At 39.8% G+C, this 17,988-nt stretch overlaps 1 protein-coding gene across 3 annotated transcripts in view; it reads right to left on the minus strand.

Moving 5' to 3' along the window:
* Nucleotides 1-3,189: 3,189 nt before the first annotated feature.
* LOC136859749 (dynactin subunit 6) overlaps nt 3,190-17,988 on the minus strand; it is a 178,767-nt gene continuing 163,968 nt past the window's right edge. For all 3 annotated transcript variants that reach the window (XR_011017580.1, XM_068225330.1, XM_067138714.2), the window contains 3 exons: nt 16,067-16,188; nt 14,122-14,264; nt 3,190-3,636 (listed from right to left, as the gene is read on the minus strand). Coding sequence is in view for 2 of the 3 variants with exons in the window: in XM_068225330.1 (XP_068081431.1) it covers nt 14,146-14,264; nt 16,067-16,188 (241 nt within the window). In the remaining variant the exon portion in view is untranslated. The remainder of the gene's footprint in view (nt 3,637-14,121; nt 14,265-16,066; nt 16,189-17,988) is intronic.

The following is a 17,988-nucleotide window of genomic DNA, read 5'->3' on the forward strand; positions in this document are numbered from 1 at the left end:
GCTGTTTCTACTACAGCATCCCTGTATGCCACCCATTCTCTTTCTATATCTTCAACCTGCTTGCTGTCTACTGTTCGAAACTTTTCACTGATCATATCCATGTACTTATGTCTAATTTCGAGATACTTAATTCACTACAGATCAGATAGTGGTCTGTACCATCGAAAAATCCCCGGAAAACTCGTACATTCCTAACAGATTTCCTGAATTCGAAGTCGGTTAAGATGTAGTCTATTAGGTATCTAGTACCCCTAGCCTCCCATGTGTAGCGGTGAATAACCTTATGCTTGAAGAATGTATTCGTAAGTGCTAAACCCATACTAGCACAGAAGTCCAGCAAACGCTTCCCATTCCTATTAGCCTCCATACCTTCCCCACATTTACCAATCACCCTTTCGTATCCTTCAGTTCTATTTCCAACTCTCGCATTGAAATCGCCCATTAGCACTATTCTATCCTTGCTGTTGACCCTGACCACGATGTCACTCAATGCTTCATAAAACTTGTCAACTTCATCCTCATCTTCACCCTCACATGGTGAATACACTGAGACAATTCTCGTCCTAAATCCTCCAACTGCCAAATCTACCCACATCATTCGCTCATTTACGTGCCTAACAGAAACTATGTTGCGTGCAATGGTATTCCTGATAAACAGCCCTACCCCATTTTCTGCCCTTCCCTTTCTAACACCCGTCAAGTACACTTTATAATCTCCTACCTCTTCCTCATTATCTCCCCTTACCCGAATATCACTTACTCCTAGCACATCCCGATGCATCCTCTTTGCTGACTCAGCCAGTTCTACTTTCTTTCTTCCATATGCCCCATTAATATTAATAGCTCCTCATCGAATTCCATTTCGTTCGCCAAGTTGTTTCCATGGAGTCCCTCGCCTGTCAAATGGGAGTGGGACTCCGTTACTTCCATAGGTCCGAGGCTTGCTTAAAAAGTTCTGAGCTCGGTAAATTCATGAAGCAAGATGCTACCCTACTTACACATAGTCCAAGTGAGGATCTCTCCTCTAACGGGTTATGGACCACCGGTGGATTGTATAGTCCTAGCCGCCTGAGCACAAGGAGGGCCATGACTTAGAATATGTCCGAGATGCCCACTCCCATTCCATATCAACTGGTATCCCGACTCTCAGGACCACTTACTAGGGCACTCAGCCGTTGCCCATGGTTCACGAACTAGGACGTGACTACAGTAACCCACGATCAATATTATAACAATATAAATATTACACTATTTTATGTACACATTCAAGAATATGCACATTATGTTCACAATGTCAGGATAATTTTATGGTTAATTTAATTCGCACAGGCACTCATGTTTTATATTATATTTGTGTAATTCCGCGCATGTAAGGACATTTTAACGAATGCAATAACTGGACTTCATGGTTTACATCATGTTCATGTTGTGCTATTTTAAGATTCCAGACACTAATACGCCATGCCACAAGATTCACAGACTTGTTATTCACTAATTTTAATGTGTCCTTACCATATTTTCAATGATTTTATGTGCAACCTCACCAAGACATAAATGAATAGAACACAAAACCGAAACACAAACAACAAACACAATACTTACCGTGAGGGCAGTAGCATCAATTACCAAGCGTGGAGGGCAAAAAGAAGGAGAAAAGGCCAGGATCTTATAATTAACGGTTGACAGGTTGTCAGGTCAATATTACTAACGAGCAAATAAGAATCCTGATTAAATTTAAATGAAGAAATTTTACTAATAAATATGAAAATGATGGCAAAAGGCAAATGATAGCGTCCCCACAGCAAAGATATTCAAAGTCATGAAACAGAAAGGATTTGGAAAATGAATAATCGAAAAAGTGCAAGCAACGTACAATTGTTGCAGCAATGTACAGACCTATATTGGTAGGCAGAATAGTTTTTATATGTAATTGAACTAAGACAGGGAAGTGTGCTGTCGCCATTGTTGTTCATAATGGTAATGGATGAAACTGTGGAGGAGACAAGGAAACATATGGGGACAGAGAACTGAAGGCGGTAATGTTTGTGGTAATGATGGGCAGTCTAAGACGTGTCTTGAGATTTCTGCAGACTACAGCAAGCACTGTTTCTCGCGAGAAATTTCAAGAGATCTCTCGAGAGCGTTGTCCTCGCATTGTGTGACGAGAAGCATGTCATAGGCTTATAGGTAGACGGAGCTCAATGTTGTTTGTGCCAAATATACGAATATCCAATCATGCGCGTTCTTCATTCCGCAAATCCGTGTCAGGAAGAGACTAGGGCATTAATTTCTACCGAGGTCTATTTTGACGCAGTACCGGTATAACATAATTGTAAAGGATACGCATTGTATGCAGCGGTAAGTACACGAATGAGTAGGCCAAGTACAGAAAATGACGGCTACTGTAGATGTACATCAACATCCACTTGACCAGTGCTTATGTTTATGGACATTATGGTGACAGAGTAAATAATTCCTTACAATGGTATAGAGTCTTCGCGTCATAATCAGGTTCTTCAGTATATGATGGTGCAATCTGTGATTATGTCTAAATGTACGCAACAACTTTAAGACGATGTCCAAAATGCAATGCTGTGTTTTTTATTCAAAATAAGTAAAACATGTCAGTAGAAATATTTCTGAGATTATCCGGCACTTAAAAATACATAATATCAACGAAGAGGAATCGTCACAGAGAACACCTCCGGCCTGGTCTGCATCACAAGAAGCTGTTCTGTCGACAACAAACGCCAGGTATCCAGGTAGGAGTACATCCTATGTCTATCTACAGTTATTCACAAATTATCAGACGTCCACTACAAATAACTCGTGAACCGTTTAAAGATACTAAAATTACTTTCTCACTTTTGACAAAAAAAATTGGCGCATACGTTTCTATATAACTGCTAATGATATAATATCAAGCTTACGCTCGTAGTTACTGGGACATCGCACAGATCGTACCACATGATAATCGGTCTCGAGATTGTTGAGGTCTGTGATGTCAGTCTGGCCCTTTTCTAGTTTGTGGTGTCTGATTAGCACAAGGACAAGAGGACATGTTGAGTGAGTATGTTGTAATTGAGGAATGAAAATAAGTAAGACAGTGGAGTTGACTAGTGGAGAAAGAGAAGGGAAAGATCGCAAGACCTAGGATCTGTGGAAAGTGAACTGACGCATCACTGGACATGGAGTTGAGTTTTGTTTATTTAGCACACAATACAATAAGAAATTATACAATTTACAGCATTAGGACCATACTGAAAGGTTTGTAATCCCTGAGATACTGAGTGGAGTTCAACCGACGCATTGGGGTACGAGTGTAGAAGGCAGTCCTTCACAATGTGTTTGATAAGTCACTTCAAGGAGAGTCTATCCAGCTCCACCAGTTAGAACAGTGTTACACCAGACTGTCCGAGACAAATTGAAATCAGCTAGTCTATTGATAGATTCACAGATTTGATTAAGGCGACAAGGTGTTTGTATCCCATTTTCTTACTCTGATTTTGTCATTTGGTGGTCGTCAGTCAGTAATAGTGAGGGACCTTCTACAGACTGGCTTTTACGTAGTGATTTCTTCAAATGGTGGTAATTTGGTAACACTCTGGTCAGGAAGTACAGTTGAAGAGCCTGCGGCTGAAATAAGAACACACATCTCTAAGTTCACTTTCATAGAACAAAACTTATACATGTTTCTTAATATACAATACGTTTACACAGAGGACACACAGACAGCACCATCGTGGTCATAGTTACCATAAACCATTGTCAAGTATTACATGTTCTGTTTATCCTATTTGTGCATTTTGAACACCGTCAGAGCACATAACAATTGTCTATTAGATCAAGATAGTAATGGTAGTTGTAACAGCGGTCCACAGTGTGTGGGGATGTTTGTTTATTTAGCACACAATACAATAAGAAATTATACAATTTACAGCATTAGGACCATACTGGAAGGTTTGTAATCCCTGAGATACTGAGTGGAGTTCAACCGACGCACTGGGGTACTATATTTCTGGGTTGCTATATTTCTAGAAAATAGATCTCAGAGAATTAGAGTAGGTGAAGCTTTATCTGACCCTGTAATAATTAAGAGGGGAATGCCTCAAGGCAGTATTATCGGACCTTTATGTTTTCTTATATATATAAATGATATGAGTAAAGGAGTGGAATCAGAGGTAAGGCTTTTTGCGGATGATGTTATTCTCTATAGAGTAATAAATAAGTTACAAGATTGTGAGCAACTGCAACATGTCCTCGAAGATATTGTGAGATGGACAGCAGGCAATGGTATGTTGATAAACGGGGTTAAAAGTCAGGTTGTGAGTTTCACAAATAGGAAATGTCCTCTCAGTTTTAATTACTGCGTTGATGGGGTGAAAGTTCCTTTTGGGGATCATTGTAAGTATCTAGGTGTTAATATAAGGAAAGATTTTCATTGGGGTAGTCACATAAATGGGATTGTAAATAAAGGGTACAGATCTCTGCACATGGTTATGAGAGTGTTTAGGGGTTGTAGTAAGGATGTAAAGGAGAGGGCATATAAGTCTCTGGTAAGACCCCAACTAGAGTATGGTTCCAGTGTATGGGATCCTTACCAGGATTACCTGATTCAAGAACTGGAAAAAATCCAAAGAAAAGCAGCTCGATTTGTTCTGAGTGATTTCCGACAAAAGAGTAGCGTTACAAAAATGTTGCAAGGTTTGGGCTGGGAAGAACTGAGAGAAAGAAGAAGAGCTGCTGGACTAAGTGGTATGTTCCGAGCTGTCAGAGGAGAGGTGGCGTGGAATGACATTAGTAGACGAATAAGTTTGATTGGCGTTTATAAAAGTAGGAAAGATCACAATATGAAGATAAAGTTGGAATTCAAGAGGACCAAGTGGGGCAAATATTCATTTATAGGAAGGGGAGTTAGGGATTGGAATAACTCACCAAGGGAGATGTTCAATAAATTTCCAATTTCTTTGAAATCATTTAGGAAAAAGCTAGGGAAACAACAGATAGAGAATTTGCCACCTGGGCGACTGCCCTAAATGCAGATCAGTACTGACTGATTGATTGATTGACCACATAAATGGTAAACACTAATTTATTTCCTATCTCACTCTTATCTCTTTAACAAGAAACCACAAGAAGTTAGTTAACAATGGTGATCAATCACACTTAACAACAGTCTGGTAATCATTTAAGTAACTTTATTTATAACAAGGTGACAGCTCTCAAGCTTCATAAATAATACGAGAGAACTGAGCTCCCCAAGGGAAACCATGAAAATGCACATAAGGACTGATCAGGAGCTAAAACTCATGCTACCAATATTTGCCAAGAATACGTTTAATTTAAAAAAAAGTCCAAAAAGGGATATTTGGAAAATGAGAAAGGGCATGCTGAAAACAACTGAGCGATCCCACAGAACTGCATAACAATAAAAGCTAATTGGGCACAAGGCCCAGAGAAACAAAGAAACTACATTGTAACTAGGAGGAAGGAAAAATAATGGCCAAAAAGGGAAGGATACAATTAAAGTTCAAAAATCCTAGTCACAAGAAATAAAAGTTGAGGAAAGGGAAACGAGGGTCCACACATGTACTTTCTTTTAACCTTTCCCAAGCGGAACATGGATATATCCAGGTATAGCTCTTATTCAAAACCGACGCCGATTTTCACTGTAATAGTTAATGCTAGGCTCAGAAGATGGCAGCACCAAGCAGACACAGGTTCGATAGTTAACATATCACCGCTTGAGACCTCTGTGACTTCACAAATATCTGCAGCCAGCTGTTGATTCAGATGCGCGCACATGATAATTCGTCGTGTGTTAGTTTTTCTGGTAGTCGTTTGTTGCTTTTCACTACGGACTGGTGAGGAAATAGTATCTGCTTTGGATGTGAGTGATGATCGTATTCCATATATTAGTTTTTCTGACAGTGATAGTGAAATACGAGAAACTGACTAGTGTGAGAGTAAGAACAGCACAAGTGACAGTGTGGCGTCTGAAGGCGGCAGTGACTCAGAGTGAAGAGATGTGTCCGATGGGGATCTGGGGCCTAGTCATAGGGTTCCTTTGTTAGGTATAAACCCTTGTCCAGTTCTTCCGTCTGGTTTTGATAGGAATACAGAGCCTGTAGAGTATTTTGAACAATTATTCGACGATGACCTTGTTAAATATAATTCGTGAAGAAACCTGTCTCTACGGTGACATAAAAACACAAAATAACACCCCCCTCAAACAGAAGGCTAAATGAACGTAAACATCCCTTAAACTCAGCACTCTTAGGAGTTGTGATAAACATGGCGCTTCACCCCCTCACTGATATTACTGAGTATTTGTGTAAGGCATGAGCTAGTAAGGTACCATTCTTTACGAATGTATTTACCCACGATGAATTCTTACTCCTGTTTTGGAATCTACATTTCGCACTGTTAGTTCATCAGCCCCGAGGCTGGTTGGATCCTCAAATAGCACCACCCAAGGCTATGTAGTTATAGGGAAACTGCAAAAACCAATGGCAGAGCGCAAATGAGGCGTACTAGGCAAGACGAAGAGTGAGGTAGTTTGCCATTGCTTTCTTCACTGGACCAGAAGGTGCTACTGCTGCACGACTAATCCTATGAGCAACACCTTTCATAACACTCAGACACTGGATGTGCTCCAAATATCATTACTCAGCACCACTCATACCCCAGCAACTTCCATACTGTCACAGCCATGGATGAGACTGGGACTTCGGTAGAAGCTACATTATACTCTGGCCTGTGCCAAGTGACGGATATAAAAATACTGCATCCATCAAGAAACAGCAACAGGCGGACATTTCGCACACCCTCCCCAAAATCAAGATCGTCTCAGAAAAATTCAGTACCGGGCGAGTTGGCAATGCGGTCAGGGACACGCGGCTGTGAGCTTGCATCCGGGAGATAGTGGGTTCGAATCCCACTGTCGGCAGCCCTGAAGATAGTTTTCCTTGGTTTCCCATTTTAACACCAGGCAAATGCTGGGGCTGTACCTTAATTAAGGCCACGGCCGCTTCCTTCCAACTCCTAGGTCTTTCCTATCCCATGGTCGCCATAAGACCTATCTGTGTCGGTGCGACGTAAAGCAACAAGCAAGGAATATTCGTATGTAGAGCCTGTCATTAATTAAAGCAGAGAAAAGTGTATGCCTCATTACACCCCTGGTGAAAAGATTTCTGTTGACGAGAGTACGACCCAATGAAGCAGACAAAGTGTTTGTTCTGACTGACCAGTAGTAACGGGTATGTGTACTATTTCAAACCTTACACTGGTATAGGGGAACTAGTTCAGAGCTTCTAAAAACCACTCAAATTGTTACTGCTGCTGGTGGTGGTGGTGATTATTGTTTTAAGAGGAAGTACAACTAGGCAACCATCCTCTATATGTCACTAATCAGAAAGAAAAAAATGGAAGGGGTTCGACACTTCGAAAAATGAAGCTATCGGCCAAAAGGAAGACAAGGGCCACGAAGGGCGTGAAACTGAAAGACTCCCTAGGCCTGCATACGTAATACCGTCGGGGTCGGAAAAGAACAAGAGTTGACCAACGGAGTTCGGATAGGATAGATGAAAGTGAAGAGCCTGGCACAAGTAAGTGGGAGCAATTCAGGACTCAATTGAGGGCCCCGTGGTCGCCAATCCATGATCCAAAGTTTAGAGCCCCTGAGGCCCCTTTTAGTCGCCTCGTACGACAGGCAGGGAATACCGTGGGTGGTATTCTACCGCCCCCACCCACAGGGGGAATAGTTGTTACTGCTCTCGCTGCTTCTCTCACCAAAGGTCCCCAAAACCCTCCTTTTGACTATCACGTATACACTGAGAGGTACACAATTAGCTGATCAACTCCTATCCATGAATATACTATTTTGTTGCTAGTAGCTTTACGTTGCACTGACACAGATAGGTCTTATGGCGACGATGGGATAGGAAAGGCCCAGGAGTTGGAAAGAAGCGGCCGTGATCTTAATTAAGGTACAGTTCCAGCATTTGCCTGGTATGAAAATGGGAAACCACGGAAAACCATCTTCAGGGCTGCCGACAGTGGGATTCGAACCCACTATCTCCCGGATGCAAGCTCAGAGACGCGCGCCCAACTCACCCGGTCATGAATATACTAACAACATGCACAATCATGCCATCCCGTAAGGACATGCCACATCAGCTCGAAAAGAAAAATCTAAATAAAATGAAACAAGCGGACATAACTTGCTCTGGCATGGAAAGATAAAATGTCACTTTTCATGTTGACAAAGGGTCAAAGAAAGATGTTGCATCAGTCCGCTCCAAATACCCAAAGAAGCCCCCGATAGAGAAAACCACTATGACGGTAGACTACACGAGACACATGGGTGGTGTGGATCGTAGTGATCACTTACCACTTCATGCGTAGGACAATAAAGTGGTATAGAAAAATGTTCTTCTGGCTCCTTGAGATAAGCATTGTCATCTCCTGTATGTCATGGTCCAGAGAAACTGTAACTCCAAACCATTTACACATAGAAAGTTCAGGCAACGACTTATTGAGTCACTGGTCCTCGAACGGGTGACCTCCAAGCAAAACGAGAGGTGTTTCAAAAGGGGAAGGCCCTCTCTTGATCCCCCAGAAGAACGCCTGAATGAACTACGTCACTTTATGGCTAGGAGGGAGAAAGGTTCCATAACTTGCGACGAGTGTAAAAAAAAGGGGGGGGGAGGAGGGAATAAGCAATGAAACAATTTATAATTTATTACTGCAAAACCTGCAGCTAGAAGCTTTTCCTGCATCCCGATAGATGCTTTGAGGTGTACCACACTTCAGGACATTTCTAAAAAGCCGTGAAAGTGTTGTGTGTTTTGTAGAATAATTGTATAGTGTATATATGTAAATTGCAGTGACTTGTGCCGTTAATGCACTAAATGTAAGGATATAAAATAAGAAAAGTCAACATTACAACCAACAAATGTTGTTCAACCTTCCAGTACCAAGAGGTAAGCGTAATACAGCTTTCGTAAAATTAAATTTAGTGCATAAAAGTATATTCTACATATTTTATAATTCGGAAAAATATATTCTGCTCAGAGCTAAAAAAAAACATCTGCTTGGGAAGTGTTAAGACATTTCACCCCTTAGGACGGTTACATTCACTGCTTGAAAAACTTACAGAAACCTATGTGATGCAAAACTAAACTAAGTTAATATAACCCCAACATTAAAACTCTTGCAGGTATGACACAACATTACCTTCGAAAGCAACACTGTTATCTTCCCGATAACACTAGAATCTTCTAGAGTCACGTCGTTTAGCCTCGTTGTTCCAGCACACCAGCTGCCTTGCGTGAGCCGGTGATGCCACTGGGCTTGGATATGACCAGCAAACCTTAACTACTACATTTCTCACTAAATGAAAGTTCTAAAGTAGGTTCCGAGGTGGCAACCCCTAACAGGAAACTGCTATCTATATTAAGGCAGAGTTCAGTGTATCTCCACTACAGGTAGTTGTTTAAAATGCTGCCTAACTCAAGGGAGAGGCCCTCTTCATGTCAGAACAGTAATAATTGATAATAATCATACTGTTAAAAGAAGAATATATTTGTAATGTAGAAAAAGTTAAACATTTGATATTATGAAATTCTAGGTGTAATACTTTTTTTCTGAAGATAATAGGCAACTTCATGTTTTGGGGTGTATAGACCTGGCAAGGGTGGTGCTGGCACTGATGTGGAATTATTTCCTAAGACAATCGGCTACAGTATGTAGAGCAGGGGCGGCTTTTCAGGTGAAGTAGGTGAAGTGCCACTTCACCATTTTTTTTACCAGAATGAATTTAAAAAATAATATTTTTCTTATGACATTTGTTCGTTTTACGGAAAAATTTTTTTTTTTGTACAGCGTTGGAAGCACTAAGAGCTCGCATCACTTGATGAGAACCAGGGGAACTCACGAAAGCGCCGGCTGTCGGCCGCCCACAGTACGGCGCGTGAGTTTGAGTGAAGACGAGAGATTCAGCAGCTGGCTCTACCGCCCAAGTACCGCTTGGCCTTGGCGGTTGCCATGACAACCATGACGTCACCCGCGCACTTTCCTCACAGCGGAATGAGCAAGTGAAGTTGCCGAGAGATCAGAATGTTTCGTCTTCCCTGCGTCATCCTGTGTGAAGTACGAGTACTTACGCATAGTGGTTCATTCGTAGTGTTGTGCTGTTTTATTCAAACATGTATCCTATTTATGACTTAGTGTGTATTTTATTAGAAACACCATTTTCACGTTGGAGAAATGATCAGAATTAAGTTCTACGTTTTGGTCGCCCTACTGAATCACTGCAAATTTGTGCTACAAAAGAAGTGAAAAATTTAGCTAAATCGTACAGTCTTAGTTTCAAACGATCGTGGTTGAAGGAATTCCCATGGTTGTGCTCCTCTCCACCTCTACACAAGCTGTTTTGTTGGCCCTGCTTGCTTTTTAGCAATAAAAATAACGTTTGGAATTAAGAAGGATTTTCCGCCCTTTTGAACATAACACGTTCTTTACATAAGCACTCAGACTCTGCAGAACATATAAAATGCCAGCTAGATTTGAAGACTTTGGAAAGAAACCGAAACACGATATTTTTCAGTATTATTAATTGATCAAATTAAATTACCACACACTTTAATTCCGAATTAAAAACGACATCCCGTCATTAAATGATTCCCGATAAACTCAACACCTTATCACTTAAATTTTATTATTACGCACTGCTCACGTAAAATTACAATATCTCTTGAATTATTATTATTATTAGTATCGCTTCTCACAAATTTAACAACTTCACTTTGAAAATATGAACACACTGATCAACAACAAAACACAGCTGGCATGACAAGGCTGAACTTTCCTTCAACGCCATTATATAACTCGTCAAACGACTGAGAGAAAAGCACACATCGGGTCTATTAGACTATTATAACCAATTCAAATGTAAAAATATTCTTGACTACAAAGAAATATGAATGCATGCATGACTTAACGTACTACCCTATATCTACAAAATTTACATCTACAACAAGATGAATACACAAGAAAACCCGATTATTTACTTTATTATTACTTAATCCTGTCCGTGCTACAAATTTAGGATGGGATCGTTAAGCGACCCATCTTGTTTCAGAAGGTAACCAAGTCTAATCAAATTATTCCCATTTTCCCAATCACGCTAACATTTCCCAAATATTATTTACATGTAGGCACTCATCTTAGTTATGGGTTATCCATTGCAGCTTGGCAGATGAGGTACCATCACTGCCCCATTCTGCCGTTCTACTCGCCCATTCTTGCTGGCGTTATTCCATATCTGATTTCCTGGCACATCACCATTTTTATACTAATACTTTAAATAGCACACTACTTCACCATTGACGATGTTAACACTGAAAAGTTGACTTATACAAAACAAATTAACATCCTAGACCCAAGAGTTATTATATTACACTGTTTTAAGCTTCGTCCATTTACCGCACAAAGGACATGGACACGATTTACGTTGTCCGACGCGATACGCCCGATTCACGTTGCACTCTTGAAGTGTTCATGATAGCGGTTCGGTTTTCCTAAGCACAGGCTATTATTTCCCCAAGGTACTGTTCGTCACACAGTATTCTATTCTTGCACTTAGTGCTGTGCAGTTGAATTTTATATTACTCACTCTTACAATGCAATTAATTAACTTTACTACGATATTTGTAACTGGCACACACTGTCCTAAGTTAACTACTTTCAGTTCACGGTTTTCAAGCGCGGTCACATTTTATAAGTACCGGCGGATGCTCGCACCAATACCTGTTGAATTACTGTAAGCACGACGGGTTTGAAATCAGCTGCGGACGGTCGTTCAGCTTCGAAGTACAATTTCAAGTCGAGCGCGGACGGTAGTTCCGCTCCGAAGTTTAGTTTCAAGACAAATAAGACTAGTAAGACTGGTCGTGAGTGTCCCATGCGCTCATATATATTGATGAAGCCTTCCCTAGCGCATTAACTGACGTCATATCCATGATGGAGGGGGTGGATTTTTAATATCGGCACTTGCATTCCGAATTGAACATTATAATTTATACCAAATTAATCCACTCCTCTGGCATATTCGCTGGATTAAATATGAACTCCCGACGTTCATAGATTTCGGAGATACGGGTTGATTTAGCTCCTCACATTTCGCGCCCTTGGAAGCGTCCATTACAACGTGGTTTTCGTCCAGCCAATGACATTCAAGCTGTCTGGTTTCCACGAAATCCAGCCTTCAATTTATTTAATTTGCCAATCATTATCGATTATTTTTCCATGCGTGACATCTAATAAGTTCATTACATTGATCCGTGTACTCACAATCATTTATTACTGATTACTTTCGAAGTTACATTAGTGTCTCATCCACCATCTCTCAAGATGGTATCCCTGAGTCTCCCAACAACTTTTTGTGACTGGCCTACAAGTGGTCACGTGATTTAAGTTTCCACCTGCAAGAACCTAGGCTAGCGAATGTCATTGAAACCACTGTACTTTTCCATTCAACCTTTCCTGGAATTTGTGACGTCGTGGAAGTTTCCGTCCGCCCAAAATATCCCAGCGCACTGCTCGTGTTGCAAGCTTCCATTGTGTCAAACTACCCCCTTCTCTTTCTGACCAAGACTTATTTGTGGACTTGTATTTTCCTGGTCGCCAAACTAATGGGCTCCCCTGCTGTGAAGCAGCTAAATTCTGTTGTGACAGACTAAGCTCCACGGCTCCAGTCTGTCGTGTAACCAACTTATATTTCAACACAGCTCGTATGGAATAAACTTTCTGTACTTCAATAAATGTGCCACATATTATTTCATAAATCAAATCATGACTGACCTTGGAACTAAGTCACTCGGGTTCAATACGAAGCTGCATCTGTGAGCAGTACAAGCACTTTACAACAATTATTCTCATTTTCAGATGGCCACAATAGTCGCAGAGAATCATTTACAAAATTTGCTATTGTGCTATGGTTGGTTTTCTTTAGTAGCCTACTTTACAAGCAAGAAGATGCGGCTTACCGGGTTCGTCTGGATGTAATTTACCAACCAGGAAATTTGCTATGTAACGGCCACATGAATCCGTTGTCTCATCCACCGATATCCAGACACAGTTCCTTCCGATATCAGAACGGATCAATTCCAGAGTAGATTCATATAGAGGAGGTAGGTAATTTTCTTAAGAGTTGATTCATCTGGTATTTTTTTATTTACACAATATTTCTCGAGAAATGATCGCAGAACTGGATTGTTTAATTTATTCCATGGAATGTTGCTGCATGCGAAAGCCCTACAAAGATCATTTAAAAATGTATTAAGAATACAGGACTTGGGCTTTACCTGCGTAAGAAGTAGTTGTTGCGGTGTGCTGTTCTTCTCATCCTCTGCTTTAATATGTGCACTTGTTTTTGAATGCTATTCAAGCTGAATTTTTTTTCACATTTCACTTCCTTTGAGCAAACTTGACAATACACGATGACACCATCTGTTAAATAGTCCCTATTACCCGACACCCACTGATTTAGTAAATCTCTTCTGCTGCTCTTTTCCTTAGGCATTTTTAGAAACTAACACTTTTAAAAATGAGATGCAGGGCATTAAAATGGAACGTACCTACTGAACTGAAGATACTTCTGTCCTGACTAAATGCCCAGCCCCCTGAGATTATTATCTGCTGTGGTAGAGAAAGGAATTCAGGGAAGTCCAGACTGCCTACCCACACCTAAGCTATCTGTTGCCATTTTCAGTTGTGAAACTAAAGTGCCGTTGCACAGAGAGTCGAAAATACAAACTAGTGAGGGATGCATATAAAATAGGCAACTAGCTAGGGATGTACAAAACAGATTTATTTTAGTAGTTCTTGTAATTGTCCTTAAATTCAGACATTATGTACCGGAATATGATGTTACGTCTAGAATATGCACTAACCCTCAAAATATGTCAAAATATGCAATTGTATATGCGCATATGCATTTTTTTAAATCCGGGCCCTAGTAATCACTCATCAGACGATTAATACCATCTCAGCATTTACGAGAAAACCACTATATGCGCTGAGTATTTCCACATGAAGTAGACTGAACATTGTACTTACAGGGGGACGATCTGTCTACTGCCTCTACGTACACTGATGACCACACACGACCGAGTTTGGGGAAATCAACTCTGGGCACGTCATCACGCAGCTTGGGCCTACAATACAATTGTGGGTCAGCTCCACTTCACGTCCAACAAAGCCTGTAACAGAAAACAAATGTTAGGAGCTGTTTACGTTGAAGAGCTATACTAAATGATATTCTGATCTGAAAATTGGTGGGGAAAACATTGATAAATGAGGGATTCTGAGGATCCAAGAATTTTTTGATAGACTGCATGCAAAGAGTAAAAGTGGGAAGGAAACACCCTGACCTAGTTTCTATAATGACGGAAGTAGTGTTATTGGGCCATTTGTTATGGCATTTATCAATGACCTGCAGTAAAACTGCCAGGTTCTTCAATCTGTCAAAACAAATTTGTGATTAAATAAAATTTAAAAAATACCTGAGAAAGAAAGCATACAACAACAGATTATAACTGAAAAAGGAACAATTTAATTAAAAATACAATTATATGTTTCGTTCTATCAAACTGCACTTTTATTTTTATGAATTGATTAATATTGTTAGGAAATGTAAATAATTCTAATATGAAATGTTATAACAGTTTATATTAACAATTAACAAGCAGCTAATTGTTCGTTACCTCCCGTGACTACATTTGGACTGAAGCCAGTTCCCTTGGTCCGGACGAGGTTCCTATGTAGCGGGGTGAGAGAATTTAATGTATCCACAAAGACACGCACAAAATGCTGTCAGTTGCGTACACTAATTTATTTACAAACTGTTATACATTTGTCACACGTCAATAAACCACCATATTGAACAACTGCCTATCACGAAGTATAAGAAGAAGACTGCACCAGAGGTATGTCAACTACCAACTCAACAAAACCAATTCACATACTTCAAGCAGTCGCTAGCACGACTTCTACACAAGTCACACCAATAAAACTCCTGTTATATTCATTTATAGGAAGGGGAGTTAGGGATTGGAATAACTTACCAAGGGAGATGTTCAATAAATTTCCAGTTTCTTTGAAATCATTTAGGAAAAGGCTAGGAAAGCAACAGATAGGGAATCTGCCACCTGGGCGACTGCCCTAAATGCAGATCAGTATTGATTGATTGATTGATTGATTGATTGATTGATTGTATTGATTGATTGATTGATTGAAACAATAACTCAACTTCATCATCGAGACTGTCTCTTTATATATGTTGCCTGGCCAGGCTTCTAGAAGGATATCACATAACACTTTTTCTCGTAAATTCTAGAGTGCTTAATAGCCCAGGTATAATGTAAAGGACTTTCTACAAATATCAAGTGTCAAAGATACGTTATTCTGGATGTTACAGTGTGTTGCACAATATTGTACTGGATTATACATCATATATATAGGTAATATTAAATTATATACTATTAATTACGTGTTCTTACATTAGCTAAACTCATATATATACAGCACATGTTTCATGACATAACCTCACAAATAATACGATCGTCCGTAAATAATAATAATAATAATAATAATAATAATAATAATGAATGGATGTAAACACTTCAAATCCATACCTTACAAGTAAGAATAATAATAATAATAATAATAATAATAATAATAATAATAATAATTTGAGCTCGATACTTGTATTATTTGCCCATGGGTTAAATAATATTGTTTTCAAGTTACTGTATATCAGTTTATTACACTTGCGTCAAATTCTGTAGGCAATAACTCTGTTCGGTGGAGAGGGGAGGGGAAGTGCTTCACACTCATATTTTAAAGTATTTTTGCATATTAGGGAGTAAATGCAAGCTAATGATTTTGATGGAATTAAATTAAATTAAAGAGTATGTTATGAGACATATCCTACAATAATGTCTCAAGTGGCGAGAGCACTGCCTGTACAAAAAGTATTCATTAATCCAAGTGAATCACTTACTTTTAGGACCCAAGATGTTGTTGTTCCCAATCTTCAGAGCCTCTGAATGACTGTCCACATTAAAAATATTGTTATTTCCAATGATAACTCGTGCGGAGGAAGGCGTCCCTCCACGAGGCATCCTGCAACAAAAACGATCAAAGCAAGTTGAATAATAATTTAAAGGTTTGAATTTTTTTTAAATCATCCTCATTAGGTAAACAATTCTTACTATTAACCAGTGGCGGCTGATGGTATCCGAAGCTGGGTGTTGCACCAACATTTTCAGTATCACATTTTTATAGCTTACAGTACAGAAATAACAAGAAACTCTATTATCGTTAAGTTATGAACTACATTCCTACTAAAATTGTAATATACCTGGCAATTACAACCCAGGAAATAAGAGGCTATTATACACTGTAACTACTGTTACTCTTAATAATAACGTTATTGGCTTTATGTCCCACTAACGACTTTTTAAGGTTTTCGGAGAAGCCGAGATGCCGGAGTTCTTTTACGTGCCAGTAAATCTACCGACACGTGGCTGACGTATTTGAGCACCTTTAAATACTACCGGACTGAGCCAGGATCGAACCAGCCACATTGGGGTCAGAAGGCCAACGCCTCAACCGTCTGAGCCACTCAGCCTGGTACAGTTACTTTTGCCTCACTTGAATTGAAAATTTGCCGTCCTTTTCTCACTGAAGCAAGATGTTGGTAATATTGTGGGTGGTCTGGTATGGCGTGGAAAAGAAATTACCCAGCAAGTTGGCCGCGCGGTTAGGGTCGCGTAGCTGTGAGCTTGCATTCGGGGTCTAGTGGGTTCGAACACTCTGAAGATGGTTTTCCGCGGTGTCCAATTTTCATACCAGGCAAATGCTGTGACTGTGCCTTAATTAAAGCCACGGTCGCGTCCTTCAAACTCCTAGCCCTTTCCCATCCCGTCGTTGCCGTAAGACCTATACTGTATCTACCGCTGACCGTTGTAGGTCCTCATGGAGGCCATCAATCCACCTCTTCCTTCGTCTATCCACAGGTCTCCTTCCAGTAGGAGATTCTGTAACCATCTGTGGTCTTCCATCCTAGCCTCATGTTGGCATCTTGATACAGTTTTTCCAGATCATGATTGAGTCTGATCCTCCATTCAGCCATGTTTGCATACAATACTGGACCGAAGATCGTTTGCAAAGTCCTGCTTTCGGATACCCCACGTCTCACAGACATATAGTGCAACGGGCTGGATCAGGGTATTGTACAACCGAATCTTAATCAATTAGTTGATCTAAAATGGTAAAACAATTCTTGTGAAATATGATATCAGCTAACTATCATGTGTATTTGCATGTAAATGCCATAAGGATTAGAATAATTACAATCTGTTCTCCCTGTTTTCACTGACCAGCACCACGATACTTTTAGATGAATAATAATAATAATAATAATAATAATAATAATAATAATAATAATAATAATAATAATAATAATAAAACTAATAGAAAGCAGCAGAATAGTGTCTGTATTAGCAGAATTATTGATGATAATGGCAGATGTTTACATCGGCAGGTTGGCAACAATGCCTGACGGTTACAATGCTAAATAGGAAAGCTAACAGTGCTAACAGCTCCAGGATATTCAAGAATTACTAGAGCAATCCCTGGGGGAATCTTACCCAACAAATATTGTAAATATTTGTACATATATGTACCTGTAGTTTCATAATCAAGAGGGTGACTCCTTGCTTTGGCCGAGTCAGCCCATTATGTTACCGGCACAAGCCGAGTCTTCCTAAATTGATACAAATAATAATAATAATAATAATAATAATAATAATAATAATAATAATAATAATAATAATAATAATAATAATAATAATAATAATAATAATAATATACCTCTGTTCCGCTATGTACACCAGAATTCTACTGCAGTACATGAAAGAT

The sequence above is a fragment of the Anabrus simplex genome, chromosome 1 (genome assembly GCF_040414725.1).
Source record: "Anabrus simplex isolate iqAnaSimp1 chromosome 1, ASM4041472v1, whole genome shotgun sequence".
Taxonomy (NCBI): Eukaryota; Metazoa; Arthropoda; class Insecta; order Orthoptera; family Tettigoniidae; genus Anabrus; species Anabrus simplex.